At 36.1% G+C, this 17,530-nt stretch overlaps 1 protein-coding gene and 1 pseudogene across 1 annotated transcript; both read right to left on the bottom strand.

Annotated features, from left to right (window-relative positions):
• Positions 1 to 453, bottom strand: LOC130725472 (uncharacterized). The gene has a single exon (XM_057576695.1). The coding sequence runs from the start codon at positions 451 to 453 to the stop codon at positions 1 to 3; it is 453 nt and encodes a 150-aa protein (XP_057432678.1).
• Positions 454 to 8,139: 7,686 nt separating this feature from the next.
• LOC130726932 (L-ascorbate oxidase-like) lies at positions 8,140 to 11,026 on the bottom strand (annotated as a pseudogene).
• Between the last annotated feature and the right edge of the window lie 6,504 nt (positions 11,027 to 17,530).

Genomic DNA, 17,530 nt, shown 5'->3' with positions numbered 1-17,530 from the left:
TCACACGTTCTCAAAAACTTCTTTGTAGACAACATTGCGCGTGGAGCTCGAAACTACCCCTTGCTCATCCACAATAAGCACCTTAAGCCCTTTTCTAGACTTCACCCTTGAGAGAGCGACATACAGTTGTCCATGAGTAAACACAGGCCTCAGAAGGTACAAACCGACATGAGAAAGGGACTGGCCTTGACTCTTGTTTATAGTCATCGTGAAGCATAAAGTCATCGGGAATTGCCTTCGAGAGAACTGGAAGGGAAGATCAGAGTCAAAAGGCGTTAAGGTTATCCTCGGAATGTACTCAGTTTTACTTTTACCCAGCCTGATTCTTGATAAAACAGTCACAACAATTATATACTGAGTAAGATGAGTAACTCTCAACCGGATCCCATTACACAGACCGGCCGCTTGGTCTATGTTTCGCATAAGCATGATCGGAACTCCAACTTTCAACATTAGTATGTGGTTTGGAATTCCCAAAATATTAAATTCCACTCATTATGAGTTTGTCAGCAATTCAGATAAATAATTATCAAATTTCATAAATATATCAGCTCATTAAATTATTTAAATAAACATTTTTTTATAGAAATGTTGTAAACATTTGTAACAAAATGATTAGATCAAACATAAGTGTTTAAAGTAATGTATGACTTGGACTTAAAAACAAAAATCTCTCGTACATTTAAACTATAACATGTAGGAAACACCAAGTTCATATTTAAAATTTGGCTTTATGCCTCACTAACAGCACACCAGATTCAGTCAAAATGTCAAACCACAAAAATTGACCAAATATTCACAATGCAAACTCATGGCCTATCTACCTAAATAATGTGGCAAAGTAAAAAGGGACCTCCAGCCGAAAAGAATCATTTACATGCATATGGTATTATTATACATATATACCCAGCTCAATCCATGAAGTTTTCTGAATTTTCCCCCTTCTTTAGAATCTTCTTGAACTTCTCAATCTTTCACCACCGGCCAGAAACAACATACAGGCTAGTTAACAGAAGCCGGTCCCCAAAACTCTCAAGATCAGTAAGTGCTATTTTTCCCCTACCTAGATTCATAAAAAAATTTATCCATGCATCCTAGAAAGAAAATTATACATAGTATCTAAAATAGGTGTTTTAAGTAAATTACTGTTAAGATTGCCGAAGATTTGAGCTCCATCGATACAAATCACATCCAGATGTTACATCTATCAGTTGTTAGAGTCAAACAAAAATGCAGGCAGTAAACTGGTAAGCCTTGAAGGGGAGAGGGGAAAATCACATTATAACAGTCATGCATTGCAATGTATGTACACATTGAATTGAAATTAATTTTACCATAGCTTTGATATAATGTTGGTGTTATGATTCTTAATTCTAAATTTTTCAATGAAGGACAATAGCATGATATCAATTTTGAAGTGAATATCCCACGGAGTTTGATAATCTGAAACAAAACTTTATTTCTATTCCCCAAAATTGCTCAAGAAATTGTGAAAAAAAACATAGCACAACTTCTTCTACACCATTAGATAAAAAGTCTATCATGAACTTAGTGAAAGAAATATTAGACACTATCAATTCTAAGACTTAAAGATGACAGGAACCAACACCTTTAAGCAAGAGCAGTGCAATAGAAAGAGCAGCCTTTAAATATTGATGCTCACCTTTACGACCAAGTATATTGTCCCAAAACAAATATCTCAGTGCATTTCCAATTGTTCCCTGCAGAAACCATATCAGCAAAATCTTCTACAGCCTACCTCCATGAATTTCTCTCTTGAATTTGAGTGCTAACCCAAATTTTGCACAGTTCAGAACTGAATATAAAGGTAATAATGCAGCAGGAATTATATATCATGTCACAGACAAATCCATGAACGTTAGGTTTTCTCTGTGTTTGGACTGCATGTACAAACTTACACCTTTCTCCATATTGACAACTGAAATATGAAACCAAACCAAATCAATAATACAATCTTGAACATGTTTCAGGTTATACTAACACATTCTTCAAATCTCAAAAATGCATGCGGTGACAGATTAAATCGGGAGAATGAATATCACTTACTCTTAGATAAAGACAGTGCACCCTTTTTCTTTTTAGCTGGATTGTTTGAGCAGTTTTGGTTGCTACTGCACTTTGGACAGAACCAATCCTCCTCAGGAACTTCTGGCAATGGAGGATCGCAACAATCAATAAGTGTACCAATTCCACAGCCAAGGGAGCCACTTTCATCACCACAAATCAGCATTACATCTCATCAGCAAAATATTTCTTGTGATTAGGAGCTTTATCCCAATCTTCCGCCGATCTCATTCAGCTTGGCAACCAAGTTTCCTGGTGAAAGCCTCTTCCCGTTCACTGATACAGGAACCCCATACTCTATCTCGATTTCCACGTATCTGCAACACGTTCAAAATATCTAAAGTGTGTGAGCAATTTGGGAAACTACGTGCATGTTTGTAAATTCTTCTACAATTGATTTTATTAGAAATTCAATCATGGGGAAAAGCTTATGTAAGTAGCTTTTGGGCATCAAAACATCAGATTTGTAACCTATTGCAGGGGTATTGGCCATCGTAAGTTTTAGGTTAAGGGACAATGAAATAAGCTAATAGTGCAATTTATCAAAAGGAGAAGAGATGATTTAGAATGATAGTTTGATGGTTATATATAGGGGAGAATATGGCTGATGTAGTATCTTAGAATAAAAAGATCAAATCTTTTAAAAAAATATCTATCAAGGAGAAGAGATGATTTAGAATGGTTGTAATCTGATGGGATTTTATTTGAAATTTCAAACATATCAATTGAAAATTATACCCAAATACAAACAACAACAACTTTTAGAAACAAAATCTTATAATTTCATACTGATACATTTTATGTAGAAACAAAATCTTATAGATTTAACTATATATATAAATCTTATAAATCAGCCAAAACAAATCTATTTTGGCTAATTTGAAAATTTTAAATCTATAGATTTTGTTGATATTCTGGAAACAAATCTAATATGTTTCTAAACTTTTTAAATCTAATATGCTGGAAAACGAATTTATAGAATTTATATTACTTTTTGTATCTAATCTAAAATCTAAAGCCAATATATTACTATAGATTTGCTGGAAACTACATAAAAAGTATAGATTTTAGATTAGATTTGTTAAAGATTTTAGATATTAGAATAAATTTAATATTCTAAACTACATAAACTTTCGGTTTCAGCAAATATTTTATGCACTTAATTTTAGCAATATAACTGAAACAACTATAAGAATAACAACTATAATTTTAATCATGTTAGGAGATGTCTATAAGTATGTTAAACAACTACTTAACATGTTATAATACTCATCAGTCACATACTCACAATTATAACCTAAATATAAATTGAACATACCGATACAGGTCCTTTCTCTCTTGCAGGTCTTTCATCAGCTTCTTATAATGATTTTCTATGTACTGCTTTGCAACTGCAACCTTCTTTTTGGTCACACTTGAAGGTGCTTCTTACTTCTGTCAAACAGGAAAATAAATGGCAGTGAATTAATGAGCTTAAGCAGTTTTAAGGAAGTGATTAAATTTAACAGAGAAAAAATGGAACAATATACCATAAAGTTTAGAAAATGCAAACAGCCCTTCATATTACAATAGTCCATGCAATTACAATATGAAAACAAATAACAGCCTTTGACCAGATACATTTAGCAAAACTGATGAGAATAGAAAGTGAGAGAATAAAGGTTGTACCTCCAGCTGCACATTTCTCTGCATTTGAAGACCTTCATCATGGTTAAGACCTGTTCATATAAGATGCAATTTATTCATTTAAATGGGAATAAAGTAAAGCCTAATTAAATTAATTTGCAATCAGTCAACCATGAATGAAATATGAACAATATATGTAATAGAAAGCACTGAAAAAAATAGGGCAGGAAAAGCTGAACAGAAGTGTCATGAACTCAGAAGCTGAAAGAAACCCCGCGATTAATATTTGATCTGAGAATATTCAGATAAGGAACCTGCGACATCAAATCAACCATATATGTTATACATGTCATACATGTTATTTGATCTGAATTGGGTGAATTATGTGTTGGTGCTCCACTGTTTCCATAAGTATGTGGGTTGGGGAGGTGGTGATGCAACAAAATTTTGATTGAACCGGTGATAGCATACTGTTGCAGTGTGCCCTATTTTAAAGCAGACTTGGCACTGTACAGAATTTCGACCACGACCTCTACCCCTACCTCTACCTCCACCTCCAGAAGTGCTGCAATTTACTCACACTCAATGGTCATCTGTATCACTGTATGTAACCATTCCAACAATGGCTCTTGTGCTGGCCCTAGATGTTTTCCGCTAATATATTGTTGCAGAGAAGCATTTGGCCTGCAGCAAAAGAGAATCTCATCAAGGCATAAAAGAATGAGGTCAAAGTTCTCAAGTGCCTCTGAGGATCAAGGTGGACAAAAACAAACTTCCATTTAAAGAATAACATGGATAAAATGAGGAAAGAAACTCACACACGGTTATGAGAAATTAAACAAAATTGAAAACGTTGCAGAGGCATAAGGAACCTGTCAGCATTAGTTATATAATAAAATAAGAGATGTGGGGTAAAAGGGATATTGGAATCATGTACAGGAACAAACAGTCAAAGAAACTTTGCAATAATTAACAAAAATCAACTCGTAATTACCAACAGAATTGCAAAAGTGTCAGGAGGTCCATGCTATGCTGTAAATGAACATCTGCATTCCATTCAAAATTGTTAATTTAGAGCTTTAATTATAGATGGCCTTTTTATGATTTCACAAAAAGAAAAATGCTTACATGTACATAGTGAAAAAATAGTCCAATTGAAAGCAGCCTTGCCTCATTCAAAATAGGAACCAGAACGGGCATAAGAAGAAGCTGTGACCATCAAAGTTTAATAGTCATATGCACAATAAACTCAAAGAAACTGAAGATTGATAACCGGATAAAAGAAAAGCCAAATACATCTGACAACCAAAATATAGCCACATAAAACTTACCTGCGACACAGTCCCAACAATCCTGTTAATAACCATCAAGTCAGCAAAGGCTTGGGAGCAATCCACTCCTGCAATGGCAATCAATTGATTTCAAAAATTTGGGGGTTTTCAACAAAATCAAAACTTTTGCAAGCTTAAACAAAACCGTGTTCCTGGGTCGCTTACAAAAAGGGAAATTGGGACTCATCGTCGTTGGTGGAGGAGAGGCGTATGACGTAGATGATAACCTCCTTACCAACTAAGTTCTTAAATTAACCCTTTATTTTATGGGATATGAATGCATTGCAATGAGCAAGGTAATTCGGATCTTGCATCCTAACCCAGTCCCCTTTCTCCATCATCTAATTAATCTCTTTTTGAACCAAAACAAATTGTCTGCTTATTTTTCAGAAAATGTTGGATTTAAAAAACTAAGAGATGGTCTTTTTTTCATGGTTCCATATGCTTATCTAATTAGTGAAAAGAGTTTGGCCTGATGGAAACATGCTAGGTCTGTAAGGCTTGAGAGTTTATATATGGGTATTCAACAAAGAGGTTCCCAACTCGATTCCTTGTGAAAAAGCATTTCCTTGGGATGAGGTTTACACATCTTGTGAAGTTCCCTCTCCACATTTTCACTTATCTAATAAAAATCTAAATAGTGTTGGTCTAGACTAATCACCCCTTTGAACCCATTGCTTCCTTTCGGTTATAACTCAGGGTGCATATAGGTAAATAGTTTAGCGTTTACAGTATAAGTTGGAAACTTATTGATTGTCATTCATAAATTAATTTGAAAAATTTAATGAAATAAGTTATAGATAAGTATAAACTCTTATTCAAAAATCAATTTTAACAATTTATAAAAATAAGTTCGAAATAATTTATATAAATAGGTTATAAGTTATTTACATAAGTTCTCATAAGTATTTAGCTATTAAATAAACTTAAATAATGTCCCCAAAAGATAACACAAGTGGTCAGAGCAGGGAGACATATGGGTTGAAGAGAGGAAGGTCTATGAATCAATTCCTAAAAAATTTAATTTATCTTTCTAATGTACTAAAAAAAGATAAACTTAAGTAATTTCTTTCGAAATGAAGCTTATGCAAATGTTTCTTGCTTGTGACATCACTTGATAGCAGCAGGACAATGAGCTTTGTCTCAATAAAAACATTCCTGCTCCTCAATGAGGTTGTGTCAAACTGAATAATAGAAAATTGAAATTACGAAGAGCATCTCTAATGGTGGGATTTTATTTTAGGACTTAATTCACTTTTTGTGGGCCCATACTGCCACATAAGATTTAAGACACTCATAAGAGCAACTCCAATGGGGGTTGCTTAACCTAGTTCCTTAAAATAAGGTGCGTTGCTTATTTTTCTGCCCCATTGGAGCTTGCTGAGGTGGCGTTGCTAACAGCTCAAAGCTAAGCAACGTTGCTTAAATAAGCAACGCTCCTTAACTTGCTACAGCTATTAAAAAACTGTTTTTTCTCTTTCCATTCAGCAACAGAATAATCGTTAAAAGAAGAGGGAAGAACAGATCCATGAACAAGCATATCCAACAATAAAAGGAAACCAGAAAAGAGATTTAAATTTTAGAAATTTCAACAACAATCCAAAATTTCAGAAATATATTACAGGAGGGGAAGGGAGAGGATCTGTGATACAAATTAACAATTACAGAAATATATAACACAGATTTAACAATTAAAATACAAATTTTTAAAACAAATAAAAAAAATTACACAAAAATGGAGAGGATCTCTCTTGCATGTCGCTGATCTGATGGCTGGAACCTCCGTTCTCTTGCATGTCGTCGATCTGATGGCTGGAACCTCCGATCGCCGATCTGATGGCTGGAATCTCCGAACATAGGAGAGGCTTCGATTGAGAGTGAGAGAGAACGCGGATGGAGGCTTCGATGAAGAGGGTTTGAACGAAAGGGTTTGAAAGACAGAAGATGGAGAGGGTTTGAACGAGAGGGTTTGAGAGATGTGGGTTTGAACGAGAGGGTGAATTTGGGTTCGATCTCAGAGTAGAGGAAGAGGTGAGTGAAGGTGAATTTGGGTTTCACTCAATCTGTGAGAAGAGAAGGTGAATCTGGAGAGTGTGAGAGAGAAAGAAGCTTCGAGAATGGAAAAAGTGAATGCGTTGGGTGAGAAATAAACTGAATGGTGAATGCGGTGGATGATAACGTGTGAGAGATTGAGTGAATGGATTTTTTGGGAAAGAAACGGGTAATGAATTGTTTTGGTGAATGGATCAATGGATTTGGCCCAAATTAAAAAAAAATCAAATAAATTGAAATAGATAGTTTTTTTGAACAAAAAATAGATAGTTGTTTTGTTATACTCTTTTTTTAAGGAGTTAATTTGTTATATTCAAACAACAACAACAACAAAAGTTGAATTTGTTATACTGTTATAATTTGATAAAATCAGGTTAATTGAAAAATTAGATAATATAATTGAAATATTATATTGTTATAAATATTTATATTTAAATCATGCTTAGGTGGAAATAAAAATATAAACATATGAGGTACAGTGGGGTCCAACTAAAAGTAAAATAAGCAACCATGCACCGGAGAGAATTCTGCATGGGTTACTTATGAGTTGCTTAAATCCTATGTGGCAGTCTGGGCCCACAAGAATAGCACTTAAGCAACCCAACAAGCAACCATGCATTGGAGATGCTCTAAGGCCCCTATGCACATTTCACTCTAGTGGTTGGGATCTTATTTTACTTTTAACTGGACCCGCGGTACCCAATATATTTATATTATTTATTTATCTCCCTATTTTTCACTTTGGTTTTGGTATTGAAGGAGAGAAAAAAATATTATTTTATTTAAAATATCATATTAGAGAGTACCTGAGCTAAGGCACTGCTAAGATCTCATGCCATGTAGGATAACTACAATGGTGGGATCTAATAAGATCCGGATCTTATTTTAAGATCCCAAAATAAGGACTCCATTGGAGATGCTCTAATGAGTACCTTACTTGAGAAGTAGTCAGACAGTAATTAATGACCCGATTCTACATGAAAACTAACACATGATAAAATCGACGAAGTGAGAACAAAGTCATTTATTTCTAGTCACATCACAAATCATCCCACTTATTTTTCTTCTTATTTACTTAAGATTTAGGTGAAAATGAAATGTTAACTCGCAATTATTCTAAAAACAAAGACATTAAAAAACACACAAAGAAAGAGAAGAAACAAACAGAGCCACTCTTAGTGTATCACAACCAAGCATGAGTGGCAATTTCGATTTAGTGCATCTATGGTTTCAAGATTTGCACCTAACCACTGCTATATGATTCATATCAATTGTGTGTCATGTTGGCATTAAGCCCACAAGTGAGATCTTCTTTGGGTATAGGTAATTGCCTCACTCTATGAACCGCATCAGCAAAAATCACACCCATTCCCATATGCAGATGAGGCTCAATATGGCAATGGAAGGCCCAAACACCAGGGTTATCTGCCTTATACCTCAAAGCAGTCCAACCATAGGGGGAAATCACTGCAGTGTTCCTCAACGGAACACGAGTCAAGTTGAAATTGCTCTCATCAACACCAGGTCTGAATTTCCCTTCTCCAAATGGTAGAACCCAAAAATCATGACCATGCAAATGCCAAGGGTGGACCTCACTAGCTACCATTTCCGTTCAACACGTTTGTGTTTTGTAGAATCACATCAACAACCTCATTCAGATGAAACATGTACACCCCATTACCAACAGTCGTGTTGCGGAACACCGGGTTCGCGAAGATATTGTAATCATGAGGGAAGGTCTCTGATGGGGGATTAGGGTCAAAGGTATTGTTCAGCTTGAGCTTGAGAGCTTGCAAGTATGGTGTTGATGGAAGTGACAATGACACATTGTTGATGGCCCATTTGGAAAATCCATCGTACATGTTCTGTGTGTTGAGGAGGAGAATCTGGCGGTTGTCAGAGAGCTCTGGGGGTTGTGGAGTTCCCATTCTGGAGATGATTTTCTTTGTGAAGGCTTTGCTGCGGTTGAAGTCATCCCATTGGGGTATGATGGGGGGTGGTGAAGTTGGGAAAACTGAGGCGGAGATATTCTTGTAGTTCAGGATAGCTAGGGCTTGGGTGGTGTTGGGCTTTCTACCAATGACGCCGGCTGAAAGCCAGTAGTTGTGTTTGGGGTCTTGGTCTGTGACTAGGAGCACTGAGTAGGTCTCGCCGGAGTAGATGTCGATGCTATCAACCTCAAATGGGTGCACATAGCGTCCATCAGCTTCCACTACAATCAGTGTGTGATTCTGCAGTACAAAATATTACTGAGTCACCTAAGATTAGGTTGGAATTTATGCAACATGGATTGATATTCGATCTCATTCATGTGTGATAGAGTAGTAGTAGTGGTACTTACTGAAATGGCCAAGTTGAGGGAAGCCAAGGAAGTGGTACTAGCAATCCTGATCCTGTAGGTCCTGTTTGGCTCCACGTGAAGAACTACCGGTGCACATTCTTCACCACCTTTGAAGTGGCATTGGGGTAGGCTTGTGTTCAGAAATTGAGCTGCAAGGGAGCAATTGAACTGTCCTCGTCCATTGATCAGGAGACTCTGAAATTGTTTAATTTAATGAAGATTATAATGTGTGAAATTGTGAATAACAAACATACATAATTGTACAAAAATTAGATATAATTTAATGATATATAGTTTATGGGGTTATCTAAATGACCAATCAAGTTAGTTAATTAATTAATTAATCACCTGAGGTTCACCGATCCATTTGGATGGCCTGGAATTGAGGTCATCCTCTTGTTGACGGGAGCTAATGTGCCACAAATCACTGAGGAGAAGGTTGAACTCATCATCATAGTGATGAAATGGTTCGTGTTGTCCCTCTGGTAAATCTACTATGAGAGAACCATACAACCCTGCTGCTCTTTGCATACCAAAGTGTCCATGATAGAAATATGTGCCGGGCTACATGCGCACACCATGGATATAATTAAATTAATTAAAAACCTGCTATAAGACTAATCTCACTAAAGTTCGGAGATCACATTAATTGAGTATGTATCTCTCAACAAATTCTTTTTCATACACAACTCGCCTCGAATTTTGATTAAATAGTGCACTCACCCTATCAACAGTGAAATTGTAATGAAATGTTCCTCCTGGGTTTATAGGACACTGTGAGATGGCAGCAGTTCCATCTGCCCAAGGAGTTCCATGCTGCAAATACAATAATTCATCAACAAGAAAATTAATCATGGTTCTTATTTTAATTTACATATGTAAGCACTTGACATGATATAATAAACAATCTCCTCCCAAACAGTTTTTTTACCTGAACTAAAACAAAGTAGGAGGAATATGGAATCAAAGAGTCCTTAATTTTTTATTCTTTGGTGGCACATGTCACTTAAATTGCTTCAACAAATATGTTATGTTTTGATTACTTTATTTTTACTCGTAAACAATTTTAGTTCCCATAAGTCATTTGGAGGAAACTTGTTCAGATCAAAAGTTGATTTTGACTTTATAATCAGTGTTTGTTTGGATGCACGGCGAATAACCAGAAAAGCTAAGGAAAATTGCTTATGTGCGCACCTGTCTGATTCCATGCCAATGAATAACAGTTCCCTCTTTGGGGAGTTTGTTGGTGACTGAAATGGTAATCTTGTCTCCAACTTCAGCTCTGATAGTTGGACCTGGAAACTGGCCATTGATTCCCATCACAACGTGCTCCAAGCAATCTGGCTTCTTGAGCATGTACTCCACATCAAACCTGTAGTGTGTCCTCCTCATCACCTTTGCTCCAAGTGATGATGATGACTGAAACAACCAAACCCATAGGAGGCACCAAACAAAAATATTAGCTTTGAATAAGCTCATTGTTAAAATTAATCACTTTTAATTTGCTTCTCTCAGAAATGCCTTAAGCGATTCAAGAATCTATATATGAAATGAAAGATGGGTTTTATGAATAAGAGTTCAGTGGAGGATATCAAAGTTGTATCCTGATTATTGCACCTACCTAGGGGGGAATATATATATTATATACACATGGAGGTATTTTGTATATTAAATTATAAATTATACTAATCTAGCGATTTGCGCGTGCAAATTATTTTTTGAATACATAAACTATCCCTTTAGTTTTTCTTGATTGGATCTTTGCTTTCTGCTGATTCAAGCCTTGGACGGACCTATTGGTGTATTCCGATCCAAACAATAAGCCACAAATGTCCCTTATTCAATTTAACCCGTGTTTAGTATCCAATGTTAATATTTAGAGTGCTGCTTCATGGCACGAGATGAACCGCGACTACAGTATGTTTTGTACACAAGCAATTTTTTAAGGCTTAATTGCACTTTTGATCCCCCAACTTTGGCCTTCCTGCGTAAATTGTCCACAAACTTCAAAATTAGCAAAAAAAGTCCCTAACGTTTACACCCGGTTGCAAAATTGGTTTTCCGTCCAACTTCCGTCCAAAATCTAACTGAAAATGGTGAAATGGCATTTCTAAATTAATTTTCACTGAAAAAATAATTTATTAATATTCTTTAATTAAAATATTTAGCCATGTACCAAAAAATTAAAATATTAAGCCATAATCCTCTCTCTCCATCCTCTCCCAAAACCGGAAAACCCTAACAGACCAGAACCAATCTGAGGAACGCCGCCACCTCTGGCTCCCTCCCCAACCACTCTGACCACTGCGATAACAGTGGCGCTGACCGCGGTGGTCCGAGAAACGATCGCGAGGGGCGGCGCATGTGATTGTGAAGCTCCAGAAACAAAGAGAGAGAGAGAGAGAGAGAGAGAGAGAGAGAGAGAGAGAGAGAGAGAGAGAGAGAGAGAGAGAGAGAGAGAGAGAGAGACGACGCAGACCTAGAGGAGGTGGCGGCGGCGCACAGATCAAGGGAAACGATGATGGTAACGCATGATTCAGGTCGGGAAGGAGGATATGGAGTGGGTGGTGACGGCGGCCCCTTGGCTTGGTAGTGGAGGATGAGGCCACAATGGAGAAGAAACCAGATGAAGAAACACGGTCTGATTCTGAGATGAAGAAACCCAGAGGAAGATCTGGTCCGATGGGAGATGGTGGTGTTGATGGGACTGGATTTGGATGGCTTGCCTTACCTCCTTCATCCTTATCTGTTCTGGTTTAGGTGTTGTGAGGGACAAGCAAAAATCGGATCTAAACCCCAAAGTTAGAAGATGAGAGAGAGAGAGCTGGGTAACAAGGAAATTATTTCTTGTCTTTTTTTCCCATGACCTACCTGCTGTTCATGAACCTGCCCTAGCTTATCTCCATCCTCCTCTGTTCTTGACTTCTTGTATTTTTTATTTTTTTAATGATTGCAGAAAGCAACATTCTGCAATGGAAGGAGAATTACATAAAGCATTTATGCACCAAACCAAGAAGATGAATGTTAGGTTGCGATTGGAGTTGGATGAGAGGGAGCGGTAGGGGGTTGAGGTTGAATTGTGACGGATTATCTCCGTCACTAGTCCCAAAAATAAAAAATTATATTTCTTAATTAAATTATTAATATTTTTCAATTAAAATATTATTAAATAATACCACGTCAGCAATCTGTTAGATTTTTTACGGAAGTTAGACGGAAAACCAATTTTGCAACCGGGTGTAAACGTTAGGGACGTTTTTTGCTAATTTTGAAGTTTGGGGACGATTTTCACAGGAAGGCCAAAGTTGGGGGACCAAAAGGGCAATTAAGCCATTTTATAATGGAAATCAGAAGTAGATACAAAATTGGAGAGGGAGAGCTATTAACGGTATTAGATTTAGCCACTTCAGCATTCGTGAATTCTTTTTATGATGGCTTTGTATCATTAATCATTATATATCCTAATAACATCAGCGTCTAGCATGGTTAGTAAATAGTTGTATTCTGAAACATTTAGTTCATAATTCAATCTCTAAGCAGTGTGTATGAAGAATGATTTATTGAGAGAGGATCACTCACTTAATGCGATCTCAAAATCTTGAGGGGGTTAGTCTCATGTCTGTCGATTATATATAATTTTGATCATTCATGATTAGATCTAATGGCTCATAATGACTCATCTCACTCTTACTGAACGAAAGGAAAATTCAATTCGGTGCCTACAACATTACAGGGACAACAATTAAGCTTCAACGAACGATTGCGGCGGGCGGCGCTAGGCAACTCGAATGAACAAGGGAACATAAAGTGGATTTTCCAGATCTAGTGAGGCATAGGAAAACAGGGCACGTTGGGAAGACTTTGTGGATGATTGCGGCACTGCTCCATGAAAGATTGCGGCGGCGCTCCACGAACGATTGCGGTGGCGGCATAGCATAGCTCGACAAACAGGGGAAAGTGATGAAGAAAGACAACTTGCAGAACATGCGAGAGGAAAACAAAAAAGGAATCCATTGTCGCGGCGGCCTCAACAAACAAGAACAAGGATTGAACGGGATGGAGAAAGAAACTTTCAGAACGAGATTGAGAAATTAGGGAAGGCACGTGAGTCACTTAATTAAGTGTTATAATCTAATCCATATATCCATTTAAATCTAATGGTTAAAAATCATTCTTATCTTTCTCACATAATAGAAGCTTTCTCATATGATACATCCTCTATATATATATATATATATATATATATATATATATATATATATATATATATATATATATATATATATATATATATATATATATATATATATATATATATATATATATATATATATATATATATATATATATATATATATATATATATATATATATACACACACACACACAATGAACTTATGTTATCAAATATACCTAAATATCATTGATATATATAATACCAAAATTCTTATACACAAGTTCAATAGATAGATAAATTCTAGTCTCGTCTAACATTACATACCAAACGATCATGGCAAATTCATGTTTTAAGCAAAGCAACATGAATAAAAGATAGAAAACATGACAAACAAAGTCAGAGTACATTTCATTCTAAATAACTAATATCATCCTCATTCACTCTAGTGTAGTCAACTTCATTGCCATCTAGTGCACCATATCCCTCTCCCTCTTCTCCCTCTGATCCTGATGAATCCTCAAAATCGGCTTCTTCAACTGCTTCTTCCTTTACTTCAGCAAGGATTTCTTTCCATTCTTCTTCTTCATCAACTTCAACATGTTTATTTTCTCTTGCGGCTGAAGATATGAATTACCTTTCTTAGAAGCTATTGATACTTTTCTTTTTCCGCCACCCAGTATATGTTATACGCTCTCCAACCCGTGAAGCCTCAAAGACAGTTTTCCAATTTAAAGTGTCTTCTCCTCCATGAACCAAATCATATTCTCATCATCATTTTTGGAGCACCCATTGATCTCACCCAAAAGCCACTCATTACAATCATCAATATTATTGAGAGTGATGGGGTCAATCTCATCTCTAAAGTTGTATCTTTTGTTGAGCTTTTGGTTATATTTCACAAAAACCAAAATCATGCAATCTTTTATGCTCAAGTCTATTTCTCTTACCTGGAGCAATGGTCTTCCTTTGTTGTTTTAAAATCCACTTCCAAACATACCACTTCCATTCTTGTAAATATTTAGCTCTTGAGACTTTTGATCCTTCACAGACCTCCCAACAACTGCACTCATTCGGGCTGGTGGTACGTTTGGATGGCAGCAATCTGGACAATCTGGGGTCACAAAAACGGAATTCAATTTAATGACAAAAAAGCTAATGTAGAGCAAGTAATGGACCTAGTGAAATTCAGGTCCTGGAAGTGGCTCCGCTGCAAGAAGAAAGGATTCAATTATTCCTCTTAAGATTGGAAAGGGAACCCTTCTGGTTGCTTGGGTTTAAACAACTATTGGATGACTTGAAACAATCCTCTTTTGATGCTTGTCTAACCAAGATGGTGAATCTCGTGGCATCCTGTACAAAGCATCTGGAAAAAGTGTTATGTTTCTCACTCTTTGTTGGCCACTATACTTTCTTTTTGCACTTTGTTGTGTACTGGTACTCACTATGTAAAATGGGATTGTAGCATTCCTTAATGCTACCATTTATTTTATTCATCTTTTTTAGCTGTTCAAAAAAAAAACAAAAAAAACACTGCACTCATAATCTAACGGTTATACTCTATTTATATTATGGGTCGGCGCCATAGTAAAGTGAAAAGTTCAAAAAGTGACCAACAGCATGCAATGGCCTATGGAGTTGGCACTTCCACCAATCATCAATGATCTTAAGCACATCTTTGTATTTTCTTTGATCTTTGTTGAAGCTATTCTAGATGGCTTCTTTATCACATGAATCTCTTATATTCTACTGCCTCAATTGCTCCTTCTTTCTTTTTATTATACAAGTTCAATGGAACAACAAACATCGGCATCAAACATGATTCACAAAGTTGAGTTCAGCATGAAGTTTATTTATTTACTTGGTTGACACAAGCCCTTTTCTTATGTTATCTTATTCTATATGAAACTATAGTTGATTTTTTTTTCTTGCTGGGAAAATTATTTCTATGTGCTGTTGAGATGGAGGTTCAAGTTGATCGATGGAGGATGATGAATTGAGAAGATGGAGAGGGATGAATGGAAGAGGGAGGGAGTGGGAAAAGGGGGCAGGGGAAGTGGCAGACTGGGAGGGTGTGGGAGGGGAGAATAAGGGCTTATTTTATCCAAAATAGCTCTTGGTCCTTGGTGAACCAAAATATTAATGGTTCACCCTAGTCTCACCTTTAATAATTGATATGACTAACATCCAACAAGTATATGCTGCTTACTAAGGAAAGAATGATATGATTTATTTTCAAAGCAAAGCTGATATCAATGGTTCACCCTAGTCTCAGCTTTAATTCCAAACCCAAGTCAAAGCAAAGCTGATAAGAATAAAAATCTCAGTGAAAGATCCCAAAACCTTAACACTCTGTTTGGATCGGGTGATTTTGCCTGGAAGGGAAGTGAGGGGGCTGGAAAATGCCATGAAAACATCATCCTTGTGTGTTTGGATGATACATGAAAGGAAAAGTACGGGAAAACCGTACGTCAACAGTGAGGGGACAGTTTTCCTCCCAAATGTGCAATGAAAATAGGGAGAAGGTGAGAATTAGTGTAAAAAAACCATAATACCCCTCCATTATTTTCTACGAGAAACAATTTTTTTTTATGTTGCTCCACTGCATAGTGCATACGCCAATTTTTGTGTTTATTATCATATACTTTGAAAAATGAATTGCTTAATATTAATACTAATAGGTTACTAATACTACAGTAATAATTTCAGCCTTTTTTTCATTTCCTCCAATCTTTCTTAGTCCACAGTTCTAATAATAATATTTCTTGAAAATATATAATTTAAAAATATATAATTTTTTATTATATAAAAATTAACATTTAAAATTAAATTTAAAAACTTAATTCAAATTTTTTTATGTACAGTTAAAAAATTACATATGATTTACTATGAAAATTTATGTGTGAGGGACAAAGAGTAATTATATATCACACTTATTTTTATTATTCTTACTTTTCCTTTCATTTTTCCTTCTCTTTCGCTCAATCCAAACAACTCAAAAATCATCTCATTTTCTACTTATATTCCTTCCTCTTATATTCCTTCCTTTTATTTTCACCTCTGTATCCAAACAGAGTGTAAATGATATGATCCAACTAGAAAACAAACCCAACATGCTGAGAAACCAGCCTACTAATGGAGAGGAATGAGCAGAGAAGAAGGAAATCAAACCCAAATTCAATTTTTTTTGTCAAAAAATCAAGCCCAAATTCAGAAACTACTAAAGTTGCCATAGGTTTTAATTCGTATACCTTTGGCAAAAACATGGTGTCCTATCAACTAAGTTATCAGCAAGAGAAGGAAATAGTCAAGCTCATGATCTGGCCCAAGCTGCTATGGCAGGTGCTCAAGCTGTGTGGATGAGAAGAGGAGAAGGTTGATCCAGAATAGTATTTTGTTTTCTTCTCTGTTTTTTGTGTCCTTAGCTGGTTTTAGTTGTAGCTTTTCTGTTTCACGTGGGAATCGGTTGGAAACTTTAACTTGGTATTGGTTTGCTCTAGGCGGTCCCCTCTTGTCTTTTGTTATTTGTATTGCCTTAGCGTAAAGTCAATCATGCCTTGTGCCCCTTTGTATTTGAATTTAGGTACATTTTTTTTTTTTTTGAAGGAAAATGCTGTGGGGCACGACCTTGGGGCTCGTGCACCACGCACGAAGCATTTTCTGGCGGTTTATAACCGCCAGAAACCGTAGCTTTTCTTTTTATTTTGACAGTTGTAATTTTGTGGCGGTTTTGAACCGCTAATAATAGTATGTTTGCTTTTTTTTTTGCAGTTGTAATTTTGTGGCGGTTTAAAACCGCCACAAAATTACTCTCGTGCATTCTTCGCGCGTGCCCTTTCGTACTATATAGCATTGCTCTTTCTTGAATCTAAGTTCATTTGACCAAAAAAAAAAGCTATAAAATAAACCACTAAAGTTCTG

The sequence above is a fragment of the Lotus japonicus genome, chromosome 6 (assembly GCF_012489685.1).
Source record: "Lotus japonicus ecotype B-129 chromosome 6, LjGifu_v1.2".
NCBI classification, from domain to species: Eukaryota; Viridiplantae; Streptophyta; class Magnoliopsida; order Fabales; family Fabaceae; genus Lotus; species Lotus japonicus.
The sequence above is the reverse complement of the archived record's forward strand: the minus strand, read 5'-3'. Positions and strand labels throughout refer to the sequence as shown.

Bases quoted from the DNA above. Each gene is read 5' to 3' on its own strand.
- LOC130725472 (XM_057576695.1), bottom strand. From the start codon at position 453: ATGTTGAAAGTTGGAGTTCCGATCATGCTTATGCGAAACATAGACCAA.